General features: G+C 36.6%; 1 protein-coding gene across 3 annotated transcripts in view; it reads left to right on the top strand.

The window, feature by feature from the left end:
* Positions 1-24,142, top strand: part of CTNNA3 (catenin alpha 3) — a 1,953,765-nt gene that overhangs the window by 126,108 nt on the left and 1,803,515 nt on the right. For all 3 annotated transcript variants that reach the window (XM_027595012.1, XM_027595021.1, XM_027595027.1), the window contains one exon: positions 9,653-9,845. In XM_027595012.1, the coding sequence (XP_027450813.1) occupies positions 9,653-9,845 (193 nt within the window). The remainder of the gene's footprint in view (positions 1-9,652; positions 9,846-24,142) is intronic.

Here is a 24,142-nt window from a genome sequence, read left to right as displayed (position 1 = left end):
TCTGTGTGTCTTTTTTGGAAAAATGTCTGTTTAGGTCCTCTGCCCTTTGTAATTGAATTTTTTTTTTTCTTGAGTTGTATGAGTTCTTTATTTATTTTGAGTATTAACCCCTTATCAGATATATGATTTGCAAATATTTTCTCCCATTTGGTAGGTTGTCTTTTCATTTTGTTGATGGTTTCTTTTGCTGTGCATAATCAATTTTAAAATCAATTATGGGCTGTAGTCAAACCACATTTGTGTTACTTTAGAATTTTGACCACAGAGCTCTACAAATCTAATCTTTATGGTCTTTTCTATTGTTTGTTGTCTCTTATTCATACATGATTAGCAGGTATATTTCCCCTGGATATCTTCAATAACAAGGAGTTTTGTGTTAGAAGAGACAAGGAGTAAATCTGATGGTCTAGGGTAGATGGGAAAAAAGGTATCTGACAACAGATAGTGGGAGTAAAATGCAACAAAGTTTCATAAGATTGTGTTGGCAAAGCATATGGCATAGTTTATTCAACTTTATGGTGATAGGGTTATAAATGCTTATTAAACAAAGCTGAGACACAGAATTAGGGGTCAAAACCAAACCTCACCATCAGCCACTGCCGGAAGTGGAATGCTGGACTGGATGGACCATGTCACATGACTAAACTGCATGTGAAGTCAACCCATTCTTTATTTTAGGGTGAGGTTTGGCTTGATTGGATTTTTTACAAATCCTTTAAGCAGTCAGTGGTTATTGATGGAAAATTGTCTTTTTCCTTTTCCTTGCTTAGCATTTCTTTGAATCAGTACTTCACTATAAACTATTGGTTATTGATTCATCAGAAGGATTAATGCTTGATTTAGGTATAAATAGCAACATGAATATAATTTCTCCTTAGTTTGCTTAATTCAGTATCTTGATAGTTCTTCACCACAATTTTGGAAACATTTGTTTGTAGAGAAGAATGCTGTATGATTAACATTACATTTTTTACTAAAGCCTAAATCTGTCTTTGAATTATTGCTCTGTATAAAACAGAATCTTTTCTAAATAATAGTCACATTCAAAGTGGCAAAAGGCACGTATCCTATGATTACTAGGTTAATGGTTGTGTTTCCTAAAAATACTACTTCTACAGGTTGGGGTGCCCAAAGCTTAGTCCTGCAACTTCTCTAGCTGTATTTTGTTTTCAAGAGATATCATCTAGTCTTATGATTTAAAAAAATACTATTCTCAAACATCTTTGAGATTTTAGTAATACCAGTAAACCGTTTATATTTGAATAATTACAATGAAAATGTATAAGCTATAAGAAACATACTTCCAGGGTGCCTGGGTGGCTCAGTTGGTTAAGCAACTGCCTTCGGCTCAGGTCATGATCCTGGAGTCCCGGAAAGGAGTCCCACATCGGGCTCCCTGCTCAGCAGGGAGTCTACTTTACCTTCTAACCCTCCCCCCTCTCATGCTCTCTCTCTTCCATTCTCTCTCTCTCAAATAAATAAATAAAATATTAAAAGAAAAGAAACATACTTCCAGCCCTTATCTTTCTCAACTTCAGAATTGTATGCTAGTTTCCAACTTAGCAACTCTAATAGTCAATCTTAACATGCCCAAAGTTCAGCTCTTGATTCTTCTTCCTTCTCATGTGTCCTTAAGTAAATATTACCCGCATGTACCGCGATTCAGGCCATATACCATAGAGGCATCCTTGATCCTCTGTTTCTTTCATAACCCATATCCAATCTATTAGCAAACCTTGTTGACTCACCACAATTACCAGAATTCTGCCACTTCTCAGCAAGTCCACCAATGCTCTCTGGAACAAGCCAATGTGGTCTCCACTTGGGCTACTGTAATAGCCTCCTAACTGTTCTTCCTTCTTCCATTTCTCATCCATCTTCCTTGGTCTGTGTCTAATCCCCAGTCTATTCTCTAAAGCAGACAGAATGGTCCTTTTAAATTTTAGGTCAGATCTTGTTCCTTTCTTGTTCTAAAATCTTGAATAGCTCCCAATCACAAGAATAGAATTTAGAGTGTTGATGGTGATCTATAAGGACTGTACAATTTGGTGCCTCAGTACCAGCCTGACCTCATCTCTTATGCTCTTACCTCACTCAGCTGTAGGTACTCTGGTCTTCCTGCTGCTCCTGGAACACGGTAATCAAGCTTCTGTTTTGGAGCCTTTGTACTTGCTGTTTCCTATTTGGAATATGTTCTTCCAGATAGTCAAATGTCTTCCCCTTCGACTTCCTTGGAGCCCTTTTTACCTGATCAGAGAGGACTTCTCTGATCCCACATCTAACTAGCCCTTCCTTATCACATATCTGTTCTCTTACCCTTCTTCACTTTCTTCATAGCACATATCCAATATACTCACTATTATGTTACACAATTATGTATGTATTTATTTATTCTCTTTTCTCTCCTCAGTAGGATGAGGCTCACTGACATATCCTCCTGGTTCAGTGCAGGTGCACCAACAATATTTGTTGAATAAATGAAATATGGAGTCCAGATTTGTTTTGTTTTTGGATGGCAAGTAGTTAAGTAAAAACAGAAAGAAACTAATATTTGATGTTAGTGTTAGCGTGTGGTCTCTTCCTGGTTGTGTTTAAGTTCATGTTTTTTCCAGGAATAAGTATACTTCCTGGATTAGAACATTTAGCTACAGCTCTTTGCTTTGTTATGCCATCTGCATGGCCCAGAGGGCTGGTAGAATTGGAGAGGGTTTGACATGTGTTTTGTTATCATCGCTCAATAGCTCCAAGTAATAGCTTGGCTAGCAGTATTTTTAATCTAACAAACAAAACCCCAAATTGTATTTTAAAAGATGATGGTTGCTTTATGCTTTCTGTGTCATTAGTGATGATGATTGTTATAGGCTGAATTGTATCCCTCTCCAATTCATACATTGAAGTCCTAGTCCTTAGTACCTCAGGTAGTGACTGTATTTGGAGATAGGGCCTTTAAAGAGGTAACTAAGTTAAAATGAAGTCTTTAGGTGAGCCCTAATCCAGTATGACTGGTGTCCTTACAAAAGGATATTAGGACATAGAGAGATACCAGGGATGCCTGCACACAGAGAAAAACGATGGCATAGTGAGAAGGTAATGAAAAGAGTGCAGGCCAATGAGAGAGGCCTTAGAAGAAACTGACCCTGTTGACACTTTGATCTTGGACTTTCAGTCTCCAGAACTATGAGAAAATAAGTTTTGTTGTGTAAGCCACCCACTCTATAGTACTTTGTATGGCAGACCTGGTGAACTAATATAAGGATTAAAAAGTGAAAATCAGTGGGGTGCCTGGGTGGCACAGTCGGTTGAGGGACCAACTCTTGGTTTTGGCTCAGGTTGTGATCTCAGGGTCATGTTCTCAGGATTGTGAGATGGAGCCCCCGGAGTCTGCTTCAGACTTTCTCTCCCTCTCCCTCCATGCTCATGTGTGTGCACTCTCTCTCTCAAATAAATGAATAAATCTTTAAAAAAAAGTCATAAAAAAGTGAAAGTCAGTAATAAAAATCACGTGCCTGTTCTTTTTATTTATAGTTTGAAAATGAACTATGTAAACTGTCTTTTTTCTTCTTTTTGACCAGAGAAGAAAAGATAATATAAGTACGTACTTGATTCTAGATCACTTTGAACTGATCAGACTTCAGATAAAGTATAGGAGTGGAGACTTGCTTTTCTATGATAGTAGACATGGGAAATGACAAAATACCCTGCATTAAGGAATTCCTTTTTCTGGAAACTACCATGTGCTATCACTGAAATTAAATTTTAATTTTGGCTTGGCTATCAACTCTCTTTGTAACTGAGCAAATCATTCAACATAATGGCTCTTGGCTTAAGGTCTCTAAAATCTAGAGTTTCATTCATCTTTTCATTAACTAAACCACTACTTATTTATTATTGACAGTATGCTAGCTCTGGGTTTTTGGAATGAGTCAGTCATGGTCTCTGCTCTTATCAAGTTCATGGTAAAGCTGGGGAGGTGGTATGTATAACATTACAAAATGTTATAATGAGTGGTGTGAGAGGTACAAATAAGGGGCTGTGAGTGGTGGGGTGGGTTGGGGGAATGTTCCAGGCTGAGGATGCCAAATATTTCTTGTTCTGAGCCTAATAAGTAGTTTGTGGGCAAACTCCACAAATGGAAGATGGGAGTGAAATTTAGTCAGAAGTAAGATCACAAATTGCCTCATAAACCATGCTTTAGCCTTTATCCAGACCATGCTTTAGACTTTATCTTATGGGCAGCTGGGAGCCATTGGAGGGTTTTAAGCTGGTGCAGGTATTTCAGATTTGCACTGTAGAAAGATGGCTCTATGGAAATGTGGGATGGGTGGGGAGACAGTGATGAAGGCCACAATCGATGCATATATTTTTGTAACGACAGAGTGAAGGATAAGACTGAAATTGAGGCTCTGCTTCTGTGTCATGAGGATAGCATGGAAGGAGTGTAGGCTAGGGCAGTTATCCAGAGAGCGCTATGAGAAGCGGTGGCCCTGGGCTGAAGAGGTGGTGACAGAAACTAAAGCTTTTAAAGAGACATTTTATTTATTTTTATTTTTTATTTTTTTAAAGATTTTTTATTTTTTATTTGACAGAGTACAAGCAGGGGGGAGTGTCAGACAGAGGCAGAGGGAGAAGGAGAAGCAAGCTCCCCGCTGAGCAGGGAGCCCGATGTGGGGCTCGATCCCAGGACCCCAGGACCATGACCCGAGCTGAAGGCAGACGCCTAACCGTCTGAGCCACCCAGGCACCCCTAAAGAGACATTTTAAAGTACTCAGAGAGGAGGATAAGAGAGAGGGAGTAGCCCAGATGGCCTCTGAATTTCTGCCTCAGTTTAGAGGTATCAGTCCCTGGGGTAAGAAATACAAATGGAGGAAGACTGTTTTTACCCCACAGTCTGCCGAACTTGATTATCTCCTACTCAGACAAAAATGGCAATCTCTGCCCCTTTGCACATGGTTCCCTTCACTTGGCTCTCTTTCCCTGCTATCTGTTCTGGTAGAAAACTGTTCTTAAAGGCTCTTCTTGAAAGCCCTACTTAATGCTTGTGAATGTTTGCCATCTCTATAGCCCTTTCTTTGTATTTATAAGTCTAAGCAGTTATTATTCCGCTTTTTATTTTTTTTTAAATTTTTAATTAACATATAATGTATTATTTGTTTCAGGGGTACAGGTCTGTGATTCATCAGTCTTACACAATTTACAGCGCTCACCATAGTACATACCCTTCCCAATGTCCATCACCCAGCCAGTCTGCTTTTTATTTTTATTTTTTTTGTTTTTATTTTTTTAAAGATTTTATTTATTTATTTGAGAGAGAATGAGAGAGAGAGCACGAGAGGGAAGAGGGTCAGAGGGAGAAGCAGACTCCCCGCTGAGCAAGGAGCCCGATGCGGGACTCGATCCGGGTTCTCCAGGATCATGACCTGAGCCGAAGGCAGTCGCCCAACCAACTGAGCCACCCAGGCGCCCCCAGTCTGCTTTTTATATTGCAGTTGGTTGTGTATCTCCTATCACCATACTGGAGCTTACTCATCTTTATTTTCTAAATGTCCAGGGTATTGTTTTGAACATAACCTGTGCTCAATAAGTGTTCATTGGCCTAAGATGGTCTGAAAGAAGATTGTAGTTGGTTTAAGGCGAGTGTTAAATGTCAATTGAGTGGTACACATTTGCTGGATTCAATACTTCAATCTTCCACAGTACTTTTGTTAACACAATGAAGGTTGTTTTTGGTAGGAAGTAAATAACAGTTGAAATTATCAATAACTTGAAGAAGGGACCTCCCTTTCCTAAGAGTAGATGGATATCTTTTACTTTAAAAGATCACTGGTTTTACTGTAGACAGCTGTCTATAGACAGTTTTATTTTTCTACCTTTACTTTCTTTCAGAAATCTGAAGTTTTTAGCTAACTAATATGACTTAAATGTCTTACATTTTATTTCACACGTTAAAAATTAACTCAAGGAAGCAAAAGTAGCCCTGAAGGTTCCTGTGAGCTCTTGGAGGAAGGTTAAAATTCAGTGTTTTAGCTAATAAACAGAGAAGAGATGGCAATAACATGGCCTTTTTATACTACAATGATAGTAGAATTAAAAAAATAGATTGGGAAAGAACATGATTATAGAATATAAATGTAATAACCCAAGTTGGCATTTAGAGAAGACTTTCTACAAAGCTAGCATTTGAAGTACTAAAGCCATTGTTGTATTAATGCAACAAATCAAAGTAAATTAAACCTCGTGCCATATTCTGCAATGCTCCCATTGTGCACTAGTGTTGCTCTATATAATGACAGTGGATGGCTTGGTTCATTAAGCATCTCAATTTAATTATTAGTATCTTTGGAACATCAAGAGCACCTGAATTAGGAAAGATTAGAAAAGTCTTTTTTTTTTTGTACTATAAATTTCAGTATATAAATATTATACCACATTAAAAATATACCTGGTTTTATGGAATTTAAATGTGCAGAATTAATAAAGCAGGTGATTTCTTCTTTTCATATTATTTGAAGTATCTAATGTAGGACCATTTCAATAGGGAGCTCGTTCCTCACCAGAAGGTGTGTCTGTGGCCCAGCTCAGATTTACAGACTAAAGAAAAGCGAGTGAAGCCAGGCTCTTTAAGAGCCTGAAGAAGCCATAAATTTTCTAAATGAGAGGGACTGAGAAAGAGATAAAAGGGGAGGGTTGCGCATGAGTGACAAAAAGAAAGGTTAGCAAGACATAGACTAGGACTTACATTAGCATCATCTTTGCTATAAATTCCAACTAAAGTTTTTGTGTTGCTTATAAAAATAGAACTGATTTTGTACTGAAAAAGAAAATGAGGGAACAGGAATTATTTTACAGAATAACCTGAAAGCTATTTTTTACTGATTGCTGATATTCCTTCAAGAGATGGGAGACTTTTTCAGATAACAAATGCACTCCCAACCTTTGGTGAGAGTCATCTGTTATCCTGAGTCACAGTCACTGAGGGGAGTTGGTTAGATCCTATAAGTAAGCTGGGGTTAAAAAAAAAAGTTTAGTTTTCTTTTTTCCCCCACAGGATTACCAAGCTATCTTTACTTTCTGAAATAAAGGGAATCATTGAAAGTGTCACTTGACTTTAATCAATATCAAATAATTATACTGGGGTATTTCAGAAGACATAGGTATAAATGATTTATAAATGTGAATAACTTGCATGTGGCAATTGCATTTATTTTGATGGAGGCACAGTGTTCTTATACAGTGTTCTTTTCACATTTCTTCTTTGGCATTTATTATAAGGAACAAAGCATTTCTGGAATGCTCATTTTAATTTCAAAGCTCAGGCTATTCTATGGGAAACATTTGGCGCATGGAGATCTGAACAATAATAGAGGAATGTTCAGTGGGAAGCGTCATGAATTGTGGCACTTAAAATACATTCTGAAGGAACATTTAGACAATGATACTTATTCTTCATTTTAAACAAAGATTTTAAACTAGGTGCTATAATTTGTCTTAATCTGAACAAATACCTTTTAACTCTGAATATATAAATTAGTCTGACAATAGTGAGATATTTGCCTTTTGGAATATGTGAAAACCCATGTAATAAGTCAGGCATATTATCATCTTTATTTAATACATAATAAAGACACATGGCTCTATTTGACTGTTTACAAAACATACAGAAAGTGCTCTGTTAACTGATTTCATCACATTTAGCACAGGGGACCCCAAGAACAACAGGAGGGTAGCCCCAAGAGAACACCTCTGACAAGGATCCAGTAACAGATTTTCTGTATTCATGTGGGGAATGGACTAGAAAATGCACATTAAATGTCAACCAATATTTGTGTCATGTTGTGCATTTTACAAGACATTTTACATATTTAACCTTCATACAGTCATAGGATAATATGATTGTTCTCATTTTCCAAGAAACAAAGACTTGCTACAAGGTACTGCACTCTGTGTTGTGAACATGAGAATAAAGCAAAGTAGAATAAAGCAAAGGGTCTCTTGGATGGAGGAGGAGAATTTGAAAGGGCAGACAAAAATTATTTTTATCTACATATTTCCCCCATAGCTTGTAAGTTCTTTCTTAGTTTCTAGTTAAAAAACTAGGGGGTCCAGATATACAAATAAATATGTTGTGCTTTGTAAACAATAAACAAGCCAAACCTCTAGGGGCTACAGAGCAGGAAGGGTTATGTATAGTACATTGTCAAAGATGTGGTGCATGATTGTTATAAGCCTTGGCTATCTGAGGATATGTAGGATTCTAGCTTTCCACAGGAGTTTCAGGTCTGTCATTTTAAACCCTGGACACAAGTTTTTTTTTCTTCCTCTACAGTGGGGATCTTCCAGCTTTGCTTATAAAAATGTTAACCATATTTATTATTGGGATTCAAGGTTTAATTAAGAAATGGATATTTTTACAATGTAATTTTGTATGAGATTTAGTTTCCAAATACAGATGCTTAATTTCTTTCTTTTTTTAAAAAAGATTTTATTTATTTATTTGTCAGAGAGAGAGTGCGCACAAGCAGGGGGAGCGGCAGGCAGAGGAAGACAGAGAGGGACAAGCAGGCTCCCCAAGCAGGGAGCCCAATGTGGGACTCAGTCCCAGGAACTCGGGATCATGACCTGAGCTGAAGGCAGACGCTTAACCGACTGAGCCACCCAGGCGTCCCTCATTAGTTTATTCTTATATTAAACAAATTTACAAAAGGAATAATGCTCATTATTAACATATTCAGGCAATTCAAAATATAGAGATTAAAAAGCCCCTTTCAACTACCCCATTCGTTAAGCCATTTATATAATAAATATTTATTGGACAGCTACTTTGTGCATTGTTCTGGGTGCTGGAGAGAAAACCACGTTTTCTGCTTTCATGGAGTTTACATTTTAGTATTGGGGGCATGAAATAAATGTATAAACAAAAAAATCAGGTTCTGTAAGTGTTTTGAGCAAATTATATAAAGTGGGGTGAGCGGACAGAGTGAGAGAAGGTGGGGATGGGGTGGTCAAGAAAGTCCTCTTGTTAGGAGACTTTGAACAAGACCTGTTTCAGAGGCCTAAGGAATTAGGGGAGAGTGTAGGAGAGAGGTAAGAGAGGTTACAAAGGACCAATAGGGAGGTCATAGTAGTAATTTGGGTTTTGTCCCTCTGAGGTAACCGGCGTTTTATGTTTTAGTGTGGTTCTGTACCCCCTCCACATTAATAATCTCTATACTCAGCCTAAATAGATTAATACTTACTGACCTAATTGTGCTGATTTTGCCTCCCTCTTAATATAGACTGCTGGCTACAAAGTGATATAAGTAATTGGGATGTATAAATATTTATACATATGTTAAAATATATAATATATATATATATACTGCATTGTTTCAATAATAAAACTTGGTAAGTTTCAATCTCTGTGGCTCTTCTTTCTTCCTGTCCTCCCTTTCTTCCTTACCTCCTTCCTTCTTTCCTTTTTATGTTTAGTTGGAAATTCCATACTGGCTGATACTATTGCTGTTAGTGCCTTGACTTGACTTATGAGGATGTACCAATAGTACTGGGAATAAATCATGTTACTGTGAAATACTTACTTTTGTTCTGGGCTGTGATGTCCCAGGACTGTGTTCTCATACTTTGTCTAATGAGTGGCTTGTATTTTTCCAATTTTAGGTTACTACACTTGTAAATTGTCCCCAGAATCCTTCCAACAGGAAAAAAGGACGTTCAAAAAGAGCCAGAGTCCTCCTAGCTTCTGTGGAGGAAGCAACTAGGAATTTATTAGACAAGGGAGAGAAGATTGCCGAGGAAGCCACAGTTTTAAGGGAAGAGCTTACTACTGCACTTGAGGAAGTTCGCAAAGAAAGTGAGTACTCTAATTCTGGTCGGGAGCAAACTGTATGTTCTTAGGGTGTTAGTTATGGAATTAGATTTGGAGCGTTTTGTTTTTGTTGACTTGAGTTTATTAGTCTTTTGTAGAGCTCTGAGGAGCTAGCTGTGGGAGGCAGAGTGGCTCATTAGACAGCTCTAAGGCTCAGAGTACTATTCTGGTTCTTTCCTTTGGTTGTTCAGTCCCTGCAGGCCCCTTCTTCCCCTCATATGCCATAGTTTATCCATAATAAGCAAAGAGAAGTGTATCCTGTTTTGTCATAGATATAATGAGAAATGACTAATGAAGCTAAAGGTGTATTTTCCCATACATAAATAAATTCTCAAGTTCCTTGTTAATAGTTGGAGATAATAAATTACAGACCTGACCACTCAGGAATACATTTTATTTTTCAATTTTCTAGATGTTTAGATTTCCTAAACTTAAAGAGAAATGCTTTGCATGAACTATGTATAACCCATGTTGTTGCTATGTTAATATTATAAAATGAAAGTATGCATTTTACCTTTTGATGTATTTACTTATGATAATTCAACAGTTTTCTAATGAATGTAAGTTTCATTTGCAGTCTGTTTTTAAAAGAACTGTCCTATTTATTTATTTATCTTTTTTTAAAAAAGATTTTATTTATTTATTTGACAGAGAGAGACATAGCAAGAGAGGGAACACAAGCAGGGGGAGTGGGAGAGGGAGAAGCAGGCTTCCCGCGGAGCAGGGAGCCCGATGTGGGGCTCGATCCCAGGACCCTGGGACCATGACCTGAGCCGAAGGCAGACGCTTAACAACTGAGCCACCCAGGTGCCCCAAGAACTGTCCTATTTATATATCAGCTTGCTGCAAGGAACTATTTTGAGAGGATAAGAAAACTTAAATATTCCTGTTTGGCTTTGTGAAAGAGACTTGGCGTGTTCAGATATTTCTCTTCCCAACATAACTTCATGAAAATCAGGAAATGTTTGCTAATTAAATAATTAAAATGAATATATTAGCTACAATAAACTTTAGGTCAAATACAGAGGAGTTATTTTTTATATGTTATATATTTTATATATGATTTATATTTATCTTCAGAAAATGTACAGAAAACATAATGCCCAAGATAATTTCCCATGAATTCATCACTCCTCCCTGCTCCCTACCACCTTAGACCCACTCTTTGTCCTGTCTTCTCTGTTCTGGTGTCACCAAGTCAGTTTAGACTCTTCATTCTCATTTCACCCTCTCTTTCAGTTAGTCTCTAAGTTTAACAAATTCTGTCTCCTTTTGTCTCAGATCTTTCCCTGTTTTATATTACTAATGTTGCCTCCTGAATTCAGGATTACTGCATTAGCCTTACCTTATACCAGAGCCAAATATATCTTTTAAAGATGAAAATATAATCATTTTACTTCCCTGCTTAAAATCCTTTTTAGTAGTTTTTGAAGGATTAGAGGGACAGTCTTTCTGGATCAAGTTCAGACTTCTAAACCTAGCTCCCTCAGCATTTCATAACTGGGCTTCTGCCATTCTCTCCCTTCTCAGTTCCCGATTCTGTCCCCCTCTCAAACTTTCCTCCAAACGAGAACTTGAAGTATCTTGAATGGTCCATGTTGTCTTATGCCTCTGCACTTCTGTTACCAGCTACTCCCTTCACCTGGATTACCCCTCTCATTCAGCCAGTTATTCACTGCAGCAAAGCTTAACCCAGGTCTTTTCCAGGAAGTATGTATGACCTCATAGTGCTGATTTAGATATCCCTCTTCTGTGTCCCCAAAGATGCTGAGCATCTCTCTTTCATAGGATTTACTACTTCATACACCAAACATTAATTTACTTGTTCAGTAAGTCTAGACTCTTAATTCCTTGAAGGTGGCAAATACCAGGTCTTTCATTTGAAGAGCAATACCTGACACATAACAACCACCTGATAAATGTTAAATAAATTTAAAAACTGGAGCATCATTTTGTCACTGTATATTATAAAATTTTATAATGATTTTTATCTTTGCATTTATGACATATTATCTCTTCTGCTTTCTTTGCTGAGTTTTTTGGTGAGGAATATGAACACTATTCTGGTATTGTTTTTGTCACATAATGTGATCTATTTGACAACATAGTTTTTATAAAACACCTAATAATAAATATGTAAGACATTGGTAATTCTTAGGGAACAGTAATAGCATAAGTTGTCATGAAATAGTATGTCTTTAAAAAAAGTAATTTAATGGCTTTTGGCTCACTAAAAGAAAATTATTTTAAAGAGAAGTTCTCAAAGAGAAGTACATTTGGATTCTAGGATTATGTCTTATATCCTTCACTGTGTTCTATTATAATGTGTGAAATCATATTATGTGATATATATGGCATATGCTGTATACACAACAACATTTGGTTAAAAATCACCAAGTGCTTTATACTCTGATTCTTTTTGACAAACTGCCAAATTGAACTCTTGCCACTTGAGTGTGGGAGGAAAGCAGTGAAATGGCAAATGGTTCTGGAATTTGGGGAATGGCCAATGCTTATCCTATGGATAGCAGAGATAGTAACAGTGAGAGCACTGTTCCGAAAAATTTGGAAGGAATTTCTGCTCAGTGGTGGAGCTGAAGTATCAGGAGAATGAATTCTGATTCGAGCAACTCTTTGATACTAGAAACATATTTTAGTTTGCTGCCCTTTTTTTAAAGGCTTTGTCCAGTGGCATACTATAAAGGATGAATGAAGAGCAAATAATAAGTTAAAGTATTTGGGAAAGTGAAAAAATATTGGAGGTAGAAGATATTTTTATTTGTATATTTATTGACTTATTTTCAAGAAGAATTTGAGACTAATTTAGAAAATTTCTTCTTCTACTAGAGACTGTAATTTATGTAGCATTACAACAGGATTCTGTTTTATTCTGTTTTACTGACTTTAGTGGCTTTAGTTAGAGACCTGAAGTGATAAATAATGTGGGCATTTGATTACCTAAAGAATTTGCCTGTGGAAGATAGGACATGAATAGTATTAAGGGAAAATGGTGAAAGAAAAAGTCATATGTGGGTAGAACTGTAGAAATCCAGCAAAGGTGGCCCACATAGTGAGGATTTATTTTTCACTCATGATCTTACAGCTTACTCCTATACTTACATCTATACAGTGGCAAATTATTAAACTCAGTATTTTATTTAGTTTTAGAATATTTACATAACAATTAGCTAGGAATTAGCTAAGAATTGTTTATAATGTTTGAACTACATGTTTTGCCTTTGGTATGTATGCTACCTTCGTATAGCCTCTACTGTACCCCTGCAATGTATAGACATTGCTTCTAAGTCACACAGTTGGTTATATTTAAGGTTTTTAAATTGTTTACAGAGAATAAGAAATACAGGAAAGTGCATACATTATTGTGAACAACACAATACAATTTCACATTGTAAACGTACAATGTAACCTCCACTCAGATCAAGAAATAGAAACTGAGCAGAATCCTAGAAGTACCCCTTGTGCCTCCAAACAGTTATCACTTCTTTACCTCAATGGTAACAACTATCCTAGGTTATTACATAGGTTAGTTTTTTGCCTTTTTTGAACTTTACATAAGTAGGATCTATATAGTATATCTCCTGAGTCTGGCTTCTTTTTCTCAACGTCGTGTTTGTGAGATCTCAACATGTAGTAGTCCATTCAATTCATTGATAAATAGATCATAATTTCTTTATCCATGTTAGATTGATGGACAGTTGAGTTCTTACAGGTTTTGGCCTTAATGAACAGTGTTGCTATGTACATATTTGTGCATTACTTTTGGTGCCTGAATGTAGACTTTCCTGCTGGGTTATACTTAGGATGAAATCACTAGATCATAAGGTATACATTCAGCTTTAATAGATTTTACCAAACAGTTTTCTGAAGTAGATTTTCTAGTTAACACTCTAATTAGTAATGTATAAGAATTCCAGTTGCTCTACATTCTTACTAACTTGGTGTTAGCAAGAGTCAGTGTTTTTGATTCAAATGTATGTAGTAGTTTTCCACTGTAGTTTTAATTTTTATTTCTCTGATGGCTTTTTGTGTGTTCTAGATATGAGTCTTTTGTTAGTGGTGGATATTAAAAATATCTTCTCTCATTATATTAAAATTTTTGATATTTAGAAGTAATTTTGATAAATTGCAGTTAATTATTTTATTCCTTTATGGATAGAGATTTTTCTGTTCTGTTAAAAAATCTTTGCCTACTGTAAGTCAAGAAGGTATTCTCATATGTAATCATCTATGGGCTTTATTGTTTTGCCATTACAATCTACCTGGAAATAAATTTTTATGCATGGTGTGAGTTAGGGGTCATGATTCATTTTCTTTTTCATATGGGAATTCAGTTGATCTAGTATTATGTGGATGCATATGGAAGTTTAATTGTTTTAGTATAGTTATTGAAAAAAATTACTCTTTCTCAATTGAATTTTTTTACACCTCTTTTTGAAAATCAGTTGACCATTATCTTTGTGTCTACTTGGGAACTTTGTTCTTTTTCATTGATTTGTATGTCTACCCTTACACCGATAACACGTTGTCTTGATTAGTGTACCTCAGAGTAAGTGTTAAAATAAAAATTATCTTGATTTTGTAATTCTAGGTCCCTTGCACTGCCGTAGAAATTTTGGAATCAGCTTCTTAATTTTTACAAAAAAGCCTGCTGGGATTTTGATTGGGATTAAATTGGGTCTACAGATCAATTTGTGTTGACCTGACATTTTAATAGTAATGAGTCTTCTGATTCAGAAACATGTAATTCATTTTTGTGGTATTGTAAAATGGTACTTTAAAGGTTTTAATTTTATGTCTACCTTTTATTTATTTATTTATTTTAAAAAGATTTATTTACTTTTAAAGCTTTTATTTATTTATTTGCCAGAGAGAGAGCACAACAGGGGGAGCTGCAGGCAGAGGGAGAAGCTCCTCCCACTGAGCAAGGAGCCCAATGCAGGACTCGATCCCAGGACTCTGGGATCATAACTGAACTGAAGGCAGATGCTTAACCAACTGAGCCACCCAGGCATCCCGCAAAGATTTATTTTTTAGAGAGGGAAGGAGGAAAAGGGAGGTAGGGAGAGAGAGAGGGAGCATGAGTAGAGAGAGGGGTAGAGGGGGAGAGAGAGAGAGAGAGAGAGAGAGAGAGAGAGAGAGAGAACCTCAAGCAGACTCTGCTGAGCACGGAGCCTGACATGGGGCTCAGTTTCATGACCATGAGATCACTAACTGAGCAAAACCTAGAGTTGGGTGCTCAATCATCTGTGCCACTCGGGCACTCCTTTATATCTGTCTTTAAATTTACGACACTTTTGCCCTACTTTTTCCTGTCTGTTTTTAAGTCTGTCCAGTTAACTTTTTACATTAGTTACTGTACATTTTTAGTTCTTGAATTTTCATTTGTTTTTTTAAAAATAGTTTCCATTTCTATGGAAATAGAAATAGTTTTCATTTCTCTAATTTCTTTCCTAATTCCAATTCCCTGCTGAAATTTTCATCTTGCTATTATTTCTCGTGAACATCTCAATTATAGTTAATTTCTGTATAGATATATGGCTTTCTTACATGTTTTTTCTATTATCTGTTATTTCTTTTGCTTTTCCAATACCTGATTTTGTTTCCTGGTATCTTGGATAATTTTTGATTGGATGCTGAGCATTTTGCATGACAAATTGTAGAATTAATTTTTTTTAAGATTTTATTTATTTATTTGACAGAGAGGGACACAGTGAGAGAGGAAACACAAGCAGGGGGAGGGGGAGAAGGAGAGGGAGAAGCAGGCTTCCCACTGAGCAGTGAGCCCGACGCGGGGCTTGATCCGAGGATCATGACCTGAGCCAAAGGCAGACGTTTAAAGACTGAGCCACCTAGGTGCCCCTGTAGAGTTAATTTTTAAAAGTTGGTCTATTTTTGGCTAGCTGTTATTCTTGGGTGTAGCACCTCAGAAGTCTGAATTGAAAGTATGAGATATTTTGGATTTCCTCTTAGGCAGACTCAGAACTCCAATTTTTTTAAATTTATTTTTTATTATTATGTTAATCACCATACATTACATCATTAGTTTTTGATGCAGTGTTCCATGATTCATTGTTTGTGTATAACACCCAGTGCTCCATGAAGAACGTGCCCTCTTTAATACATATCACCAGGCTAACCCATCCCCCACCCCCTCCCCTCTAGAACCCTCAGTTTGTTTCTCAGAGTCCATCGTCTGTCATGGTTCATCTCCCCCTCCGATTTCCCCTCCTTCATTCTTCCCCTCCTGCTAGCTTCTTCTTCTTCTTCTTCTTTTTTTAACATATAATGTATTATTTGTTTCAGAGGTAAAGGTCTGTGATTCAACAGTCTTACACAATTCATAGTGCTCACCATAGCACATACCCTCCCCAATGTCTATCACCCAGCCACCCCATCCCTCCCACCCCCCACCACTCCAGCAACCCTCGGTTTGTTTCCTGAGATTAAGAATTCCTCATATCAGTGCCATTTGCAATAACGTGGATGGAACTGGAGGGTATTATGCTGAGCGAAATAAGTCAATCAGAGAAAGACATGTATCATATGACCTCACTGATAGGAGAACTCCAATTTTATCTCTCTTTCTGAAGGGGGGAAAATTTCTTTCCCCAGTTTCTCCTTCTCTCAGCTGCCATTTTCTTTTGAGTTCTCTCTCTCTTATTCAATCTTTCTACCATTTGCTTTCTCATAATCATGTACAGAACGTCAACTCCAGGTAGATTTAGGATCTAAATATCAAAAGCAAATATTAAAAACTCAATACAAATAGGATGAATATTTTAAGGCTTTGGATGTATAACAGGGTTTATTAAACATGAAACTAAAAACTATAAAGAAAAGACTAATGTATTTTATTATATCAAAATTAACTTTCTTACATCAAAAAATTCTTAGAGAAAATGAAAAGACACAGTTGGGGAAAATATTGACTTAAACACAATAGGATAATCACAAGAACACAAATCAATAAGAAAAGCAAAAGAAAAATGGGCATAAAAAGAATTTTACAGAGGGATAAACACCAATGAAAATGTAAAGAGACATTCAGGGGTACCTGGGTAGCTCAGTCATTGGGCATCTGCCTTCAGCTCGGGTCATGATCCCAGGGTCCTGGGATTGAGCTCCGCATTGGGCTCCCTGCTCCGCGGGAAGCCTGCTTCTCCCTCTCCCACTCCCCCTGCTTGTGTTCCCTCTCTCACTGTGTCTCTCTCTGTCAAATAAATAAATAAAATCTTTAAAAAAATAAAAAAAAATAGACATTCAGCTTCACTGGTGGTCAGAGATATGCAAATGAGGTACCATTTTATGCAATTCAATTGGCAGAAATTAAAAAGTCTGACATATCAGAAAGACTTTGAAGTAACAGGATCTTTTACACATTTCTTGGTGGAGTGTAAATTGGTACAACTACTTTGAAAAACAGTTTGGATATGTCACTTTTGTTAAATGCCAAAGTTTCATATATATGTGGGTATGTTTCTGGACTCAAATCAATTATATTTCTGGTGTTGTTGGTGCATAGAAATGCAATTGACTTTTTTAGATTGATTCTTGTTCAGGTATTATCTCTGAAATGAAACATTTGGATGGTTATTTTTAAGAAGACGAAAATATTTGACACATGCAAACACACATGGCCTGTTGCTTTGGGATCCCTTATGATGTAAGATTATGGTACTTTATTTGGCTTATGTGAGAAACTAATTTTATAAAAGTGATATGATACAGTGTATGGGATTTGCTGTTCATACATGAAATTGCAAAGAACGGAATTGTAACAGATGTGTGTATATATATGTCTGTATGTGTATATATATTCTTTCTATTCAGAAACATTATTTAGTTTATTGTTTGGAAAAGAAGGTAGTATTGATCTGGGTTTAGCAAAACTCTTAAAAATTTGTCAGTTGAATTTAAAGTTGTAGAGGAAACTTGGTTGAAATTTGCTTTACATGTAATTTAGTGGTACTGTGAGATCCCTACAGTGGGTAGTCTTCTCAATTATCCTGGCTTTAGCTTTTGCCTTCAGCTAGTAAAAAAAAAATTAGATAGAATCACAGATTTGAATTATAACTGAAAAAAAATACATTCTTTAGTGTTTTCTTCAATGCTTTGATTAAAAAAAGGAAAAGGACAAAAATGTGGACTATTAAATAAACCTGGTTCAGAGTTTGTTCCAATCTCAAATAAAATATGGGCTTACTATGAGAGAGAAGGGTTGTAGGAAGGAAGTGAATAGTCAGTATTTCACTAAGGTATCATTAAGAGAGAGAGAAGATTACAAAAGAAACCGTATTTAGACTCTTAAGTCCTTTATTCGCTTGTAAACATTTGTTAATATTTACAACATTTGCCTAATATTTACCTATTTTGGTTAAATATTTGGTATCTGAATTTGGTTTTATTTTGGGCCCTGGAAATACAGAAATAAATAAGATATATCCTAGGTATTAATAGTCTACTGGGGTGAATAGACGTGTAAACAGTTGTAATAATGTCTGGTAAATGCCTTGTATATCTCAAAGGCTGTCGAAGCACATATGAAGGGGAAATAAAATAGTGACTCTCAACTTCCGTTTTCCTTTGTTTTACCACTAAGTAGGGAAAGAGGACTCTCTCCCATATGAGTATAGGTGAGTACATATATGATTGATAGGAAGATGTGGTTTATGTCTAGCCTGTCTTAGAGAGTTGTATTTCTTTCTCTTTTATTAAAAAAAATTATTTATTGAAGCCTTTGTCTAGGCCAGCGTCTGTTCTATGTGCTAGGCTCACAGAAGTGAACTAGGCAGACAAGGCTTGCCCTCATAGAGCTGACTGATATTTTAGTGGGAACACAGGTAGTAAACAAGTAAACAGAGTTACTTTTAATTCTTTTTTTTTAAAGATTTTATTTATTTATTTGACAGAGAGAGACACAGTGAGAGAGGGAACACAAGCAGGGGGAGAGGGAGAAGCAGGCTTCCTGTGGAGCAGGGAGCCCGATGCGGAGCTCGATCCCAGGACTCTGGGATCATGACCTGAGCCGAAGGCAGACGCTTAACCGACTGAGCCACCCAGGCTCCCCTTACTTTTAATTTTTAGTGGGTATCAGATTCTTTTTCCTTTGAACATTTAAACATAATGTTAATAGTTTTCTCATGCAAACACTAACTGCTTTATCTTAATACCTATACATTTTTAGATTCCTAGTGACATATTGACCTTTAACAATACATGAGTTAGGGACACTGACCCCTGTGCAGTCACAAATCCGTTTATAACTTTTGACTCTCCCAGAACTTAACTACTAATAGCCTACTATAGAAGGCTTACTGATAACATAAATGGTTGATTAACACATACTTTGTATGTTATACATATTATATACTGTATTCTTACAATAAACTGGAGAAAGGAAAATGTTATTAAGAAGATAAGGAAGAGAAAATACATTTATAGTACTATACTATATACAAAAAATGCACCTATAAGGGGACCTACATGGGTCAAACCTGTGTTGTTCAAGGATAAATTATAAAATAAATATAAAAATATGCCTTCCTTAAGGTATAAAGCCATAATTAATTTGAGATTTCAAGAGTGTTCAGAGAAAGATTAAGGTTCAACATTTTTGTATACTGCCCTGACAAGCCAAGATGCCTGCACAGGTGTAGCATAGTGCTAATCAAACCTCCATATACTTTGGTATGAATTATCTGGAATGTGCAGTTTAACACCAACAGTCTTGGTAGTTATTACTACCAGAGCCAGCAATTGGAAACATGTACTGTTGGCTTCATGTTGATGCATGTCAAGTGGAAGAGGGCTTGCAAATTCGTTGGAATCCTGCCTCTGCTAACGTACTTCCCCATCTATTTTTAATTGTGGGCCTCCACCAAGGCTATTATGAGCCAGTTGGAGGGTTAGGAAGATTAATGAGGAGATTTTTGAATCCATTAGGGCCCTCTAACTATAGCTCTCCTTCCCAAATACGGGGCTCTGGCATTTTATACTAAAAGAAATGCTGTGCTATTTAGGCTGCTAATGCAGGAGCCTCCCAACCATATGTTTGTAAAGCTTGGGCCAGTAGCAGCTGACAGCTTGCCCCACTTCGCATGGCTCGTGAGTATTTCTAGTAGGGTAGGTGGTATGACTAGTGGCTACATGGGTAGCCACTACCCATGGGCTGGGTAGTGGCTACCCAGGGACTGTCCCCTCCATGGTGAGAAGTAAATGTTTGTATTCAAAAATGCACACATTTGTCACATGCATAATACATGTATTCAGGGTATTTAAAAAATTTATCCCTCTTTATACATTTCCATAGTTCTTCATCTTCATGATTTGTAAGACCCTAGGTTTATAGACTTTTTTTTCCAACAGGAATTAGAATTCAAGACTTACTATCATCCGTATTAGTCAGAGAAAACGATTACTTCTAGAAACAATTATTCCTGGAAAATGGTATCTTGGAAGTGTAATAAATCTTCCTATCAGTATACTTGGGTACTTACTTAAACAACAAATGCTATTATAGAATTTCCAATATTGAACCTTTAAAATGTTACCTATTGCCTCCCTGATTATTCAATGCATTTTTATTTTTGTTTAGGGAAAAAAAATGTATCCCAGGCAAAATAGAGATTTAAAAAATTTACTGGTGTCGTTTTGGGTCACCTGTGTTGAAAGATCTTATCTTTTAAATCTCAGCTGTATTGAACATTTATTTCTAAGAGAAAATAGCAGTTCATTTTTAGTTAACTGTCCCTAAGTAACAGGTCAGCTCCATCTACTCTGATCAACAACATTGCAGTTAGGATTTAGATAAAATGTTTGGTATTTACCACCAATTACTCACAGACTATATATGGTTTCAAAGGCAACAGCTGCTGCCTCATTATTTCCATCTATTGCTATGTTGATGTTGTGTATATTTAACTGTTATTATATCTCGAGTGTTCTTAGATAAGCATAAAGTCACAAATACAATAATCTTTCTACCAAATACATTGTGCTTGAGGAGATGCAGTTCATTCTTCATTTGAAAGGGGATGATGAACTCTTGTTCTAACACATTTTAACATGCATGCATGGTGTCTTGTAGCTGGCAGAATGTTTATGGAAACACTTCTATTGAAGACTGATGAGCTAATTAGCTACATTGCTTGTAAACTACTAATTGCTGGAACACACTCAACATGGTATCCCTTAGTGTTTACTTGAAAAATCTGCAGCAGGCTTTTCTTACAGTGCATTTGATATTCTCAGCAAACTCCTTAGTGTCGCCCATCTTGAAGTGTTGTGTGGGCAGCTGGGAAGTATAGTACTTGATGTGTGTATGCAGCCATCTCTCTTTCAGTCACTTGATATGTTGGACCTGGGACATATAGACAGACTGATTTGAGAAAATAACTGCAATGTCAGTTTTGAAAGTAAGAGGTATTCTGTAAGCTACATACCATTTTCTCTGATGTATAATTCAGAGACAGGAGTAAAGATTTAATGCAGGTGAACAGATTGATTTGTAAGTGAGGAGTCATAGAAAATAAAATAAGGACTGAAATCTCAGCTGGTAAAGAGTCTGAAATCAAAGGTGTGATGCATATGTTATGGCTTTGTTTTCCTTCATGGCTGGAGAGATGGTACCACTCTGTACTAAGGTAACAGAGTAAGTGTAGTGCTGACAAGTGATCTAAACTTTATCCTCACAGGCGATAGTTCTGAACATTATTATTTTGAGGCATATTTTTAGTGTTTAAGGAGTGCATTAAGCTGTTGGCAGTTTCTCAGGGTCAGGAACAAGAATTTTTAGATTTTCTTTTTTTGACTCTTATCATCTTTTTCTTCAGTTTCAAAGAAGTGGTGTTCTTTCTTACTCTAAAACTTTCCAATCTTACTTGGATCCTCATTTATGTCTCCTCTTCTTTTGAGAGACTTTTCTTCTATAGTTTTCTTCTTTTTCTTGTCTGTTCATTCATATTCCTTTTCACTTGTTCTTTCATCACACATACTAGCTCGCCTCTGCTTGATGATTAGCAAATATTCAATAAAAATGCCATTTCCCGATAGACCTAGAGGATGTTATGCTAAGTAAAATAAGTCAGACTGAGAAAGGCAAATGCCATATGATTTCATTTATATGTGGAATCTAAAAAACAAAACAAATGAATAAACAAACACAAAGGACAATCAGACCTATAAATATAGAGGACAAACTGATGGTTGCCAGGGGGATGGGAGTGGGGAATGAGCAAAATAGGTGAAGGGGAGTGGGAGATCCAGGCTTCTAGATATGGAATGAGTAAGTCATGGGAATAAAAGTCAGTGGTATTGTAATAGCATTGTATGGTGACAGATGTGGTGAGCTACATTGTGGTGTACACTTGAGCATAGCATAATGTATATTGAATCACTGTGTGATCACACCTGAGACTAATGTAACACAGGGTGTCAACTATACTAAAAAAATTCTATTTCCTTTAGTCCACTCTCTTTGTAAACTTCTTATCCTGTTTCACCTTTTCTGTTCTGCTTTGGTCTATTTGTTGTTTTCTCCTTTTTCAGGATGTTAACACACTAAATTCTCTTACTACTTCTCCACACCCTCCTTTTCTTTCCTCATTCACTTTCTTTTCCTCTTGTCTCCTGTGATTTTTCTTCAGTCTTAGTCTTGGTCCTCTGTTCCGTCTTCTCTTTTTTCCTTGGGTATCTTTTTCATTCTCAGGACTTTAATTATAACTGCTTTGTTGACAACTTTTAGTTCTCATATAAAGCTTTACTGCCAAAAGCACCCTGAGTGCTTTTCAATTATTTTTCTACATTAACATATAGGTAATCATGCTCAACTCTCTTCCACAAATAATGGTCATCCTTGGGAATGTTTGATGCTCAACACATGAGTTGGCACTCCACTTCCTTTTTCCCTAGTGAGAAGTGATATACACTGTAGTCAACACCATTGCTCTAACCATTTAGTAGGTAGTTCCCTTTGGCTTTCTAGGTATTACCTTACACTTATGTATAAACTGAACTCAACATCTTCTTTCACAAGCCGTTTACAAACTTTTATAGCTCTACTATTAACTGACTTGAAACTCTTAGCACATTTGAGACAGTTGATTATTTTCTTCTTTCTAAAATACTCTGTTTCCTTGAATAATAGAGAACCACACAGTCCGAATTTTCCCTCTTTATCTCTTTGGCTACTTCCTCTCTATCTCATTATTGGTTCATCTTTTTCTAAATGGTCCTCTAATGTTGGAATTCCTCAAAGACTGATCATTGCATGGAATGCATGGAAAGCAAAATGGGAAATCAATTTGTAATGGTAGATTTGTAAGTAGACCTTAGAGGTCCTTGAATAGTAAGATAAAGATGCTGGAGCACCAAAGGAAATTTTTGAGTCAAGACAGTGACAGGACTAGGTCTGTGCTTAAGGAAGATTTATCTGGCATTATTATAAAGAAGATAGGTTACATCTCCACAGTACCTTTCTAATGGTGATGATGATAACAACAACTGTAATAATATTCGTATTTATGGGTCTTAATGAGATACTGTATATTCAGCATTGATCACAGTAGTGGATACAGACATTACTCCCCACTATAACCCTGTGAAGTAACTGTTTTTTTTTTTTTAAGATTTTTTTTATTTATTTGACAGAGAGAGAGATAGCGAGAGAGAGAGAACACAAGCAGGGGGGGTGGGAGAGGGAGAAGCAGGCTCCCCACGGGACAGGGAGCCTGATGTGGGGCTCGATCCCAGGACCCTGGGATCATGACCTGAGCTGAAGGCAGCCCTCTAATGACTGAGCCACCCAGGCACCCCTGAAGTAACTATTATTATTATTTTTATTGTATAGTTGGGGAGACCTAAATCTAGAAAGAAAATATGACTTGCTTGAGGTTACCCAGTTAGTTGGCAGAGTTGGGACTCCTTTCATGATACGATATTCAAGAAATACTTGTTGACTGGTAATTGTGTATATGTATTCCCTTTGTTTTTGCTGTCATTTAATATGTGTTAGTTTTAACCCTCCAGGTATCTTTGGAATTGCTTGAGAATAATGCTCCAGTACAGCCTCAAACTGTGCTCCTTGAAAACCAGTATTCCTGGAGATTCTAGGAGCTCTTCTGGGAGAAAAAGCAGTTAAATAAATTTATAGAACTCTGGATTTAAATTTTTAAACAGAGTTCTTTACCAGAGGATTTCTCAGTCAATGCTTTTAAAATACTAGTTTGTATTGCAAATCTCCAAGAGGGGAATTGATTACAGTC

This window comes from Zalophus californianus, chromosome 15, assembly GCF_009762305.2.
Source record: "Zalophus californianus isolate mZalCal1 chromosome 15, mZalCal1.pri.v2, whole genome shotgun sequence".
Taxonomy (NCBI): domain Eukaryota; kingdom Metazoa; phylum Chordata; class Mammalia; order Carnivora; family Otariidae; genus Zalophus; species Zalophus californianus.
This window is presented reverse-complemented; position numbering and strand designations above follow the sequence as displayed.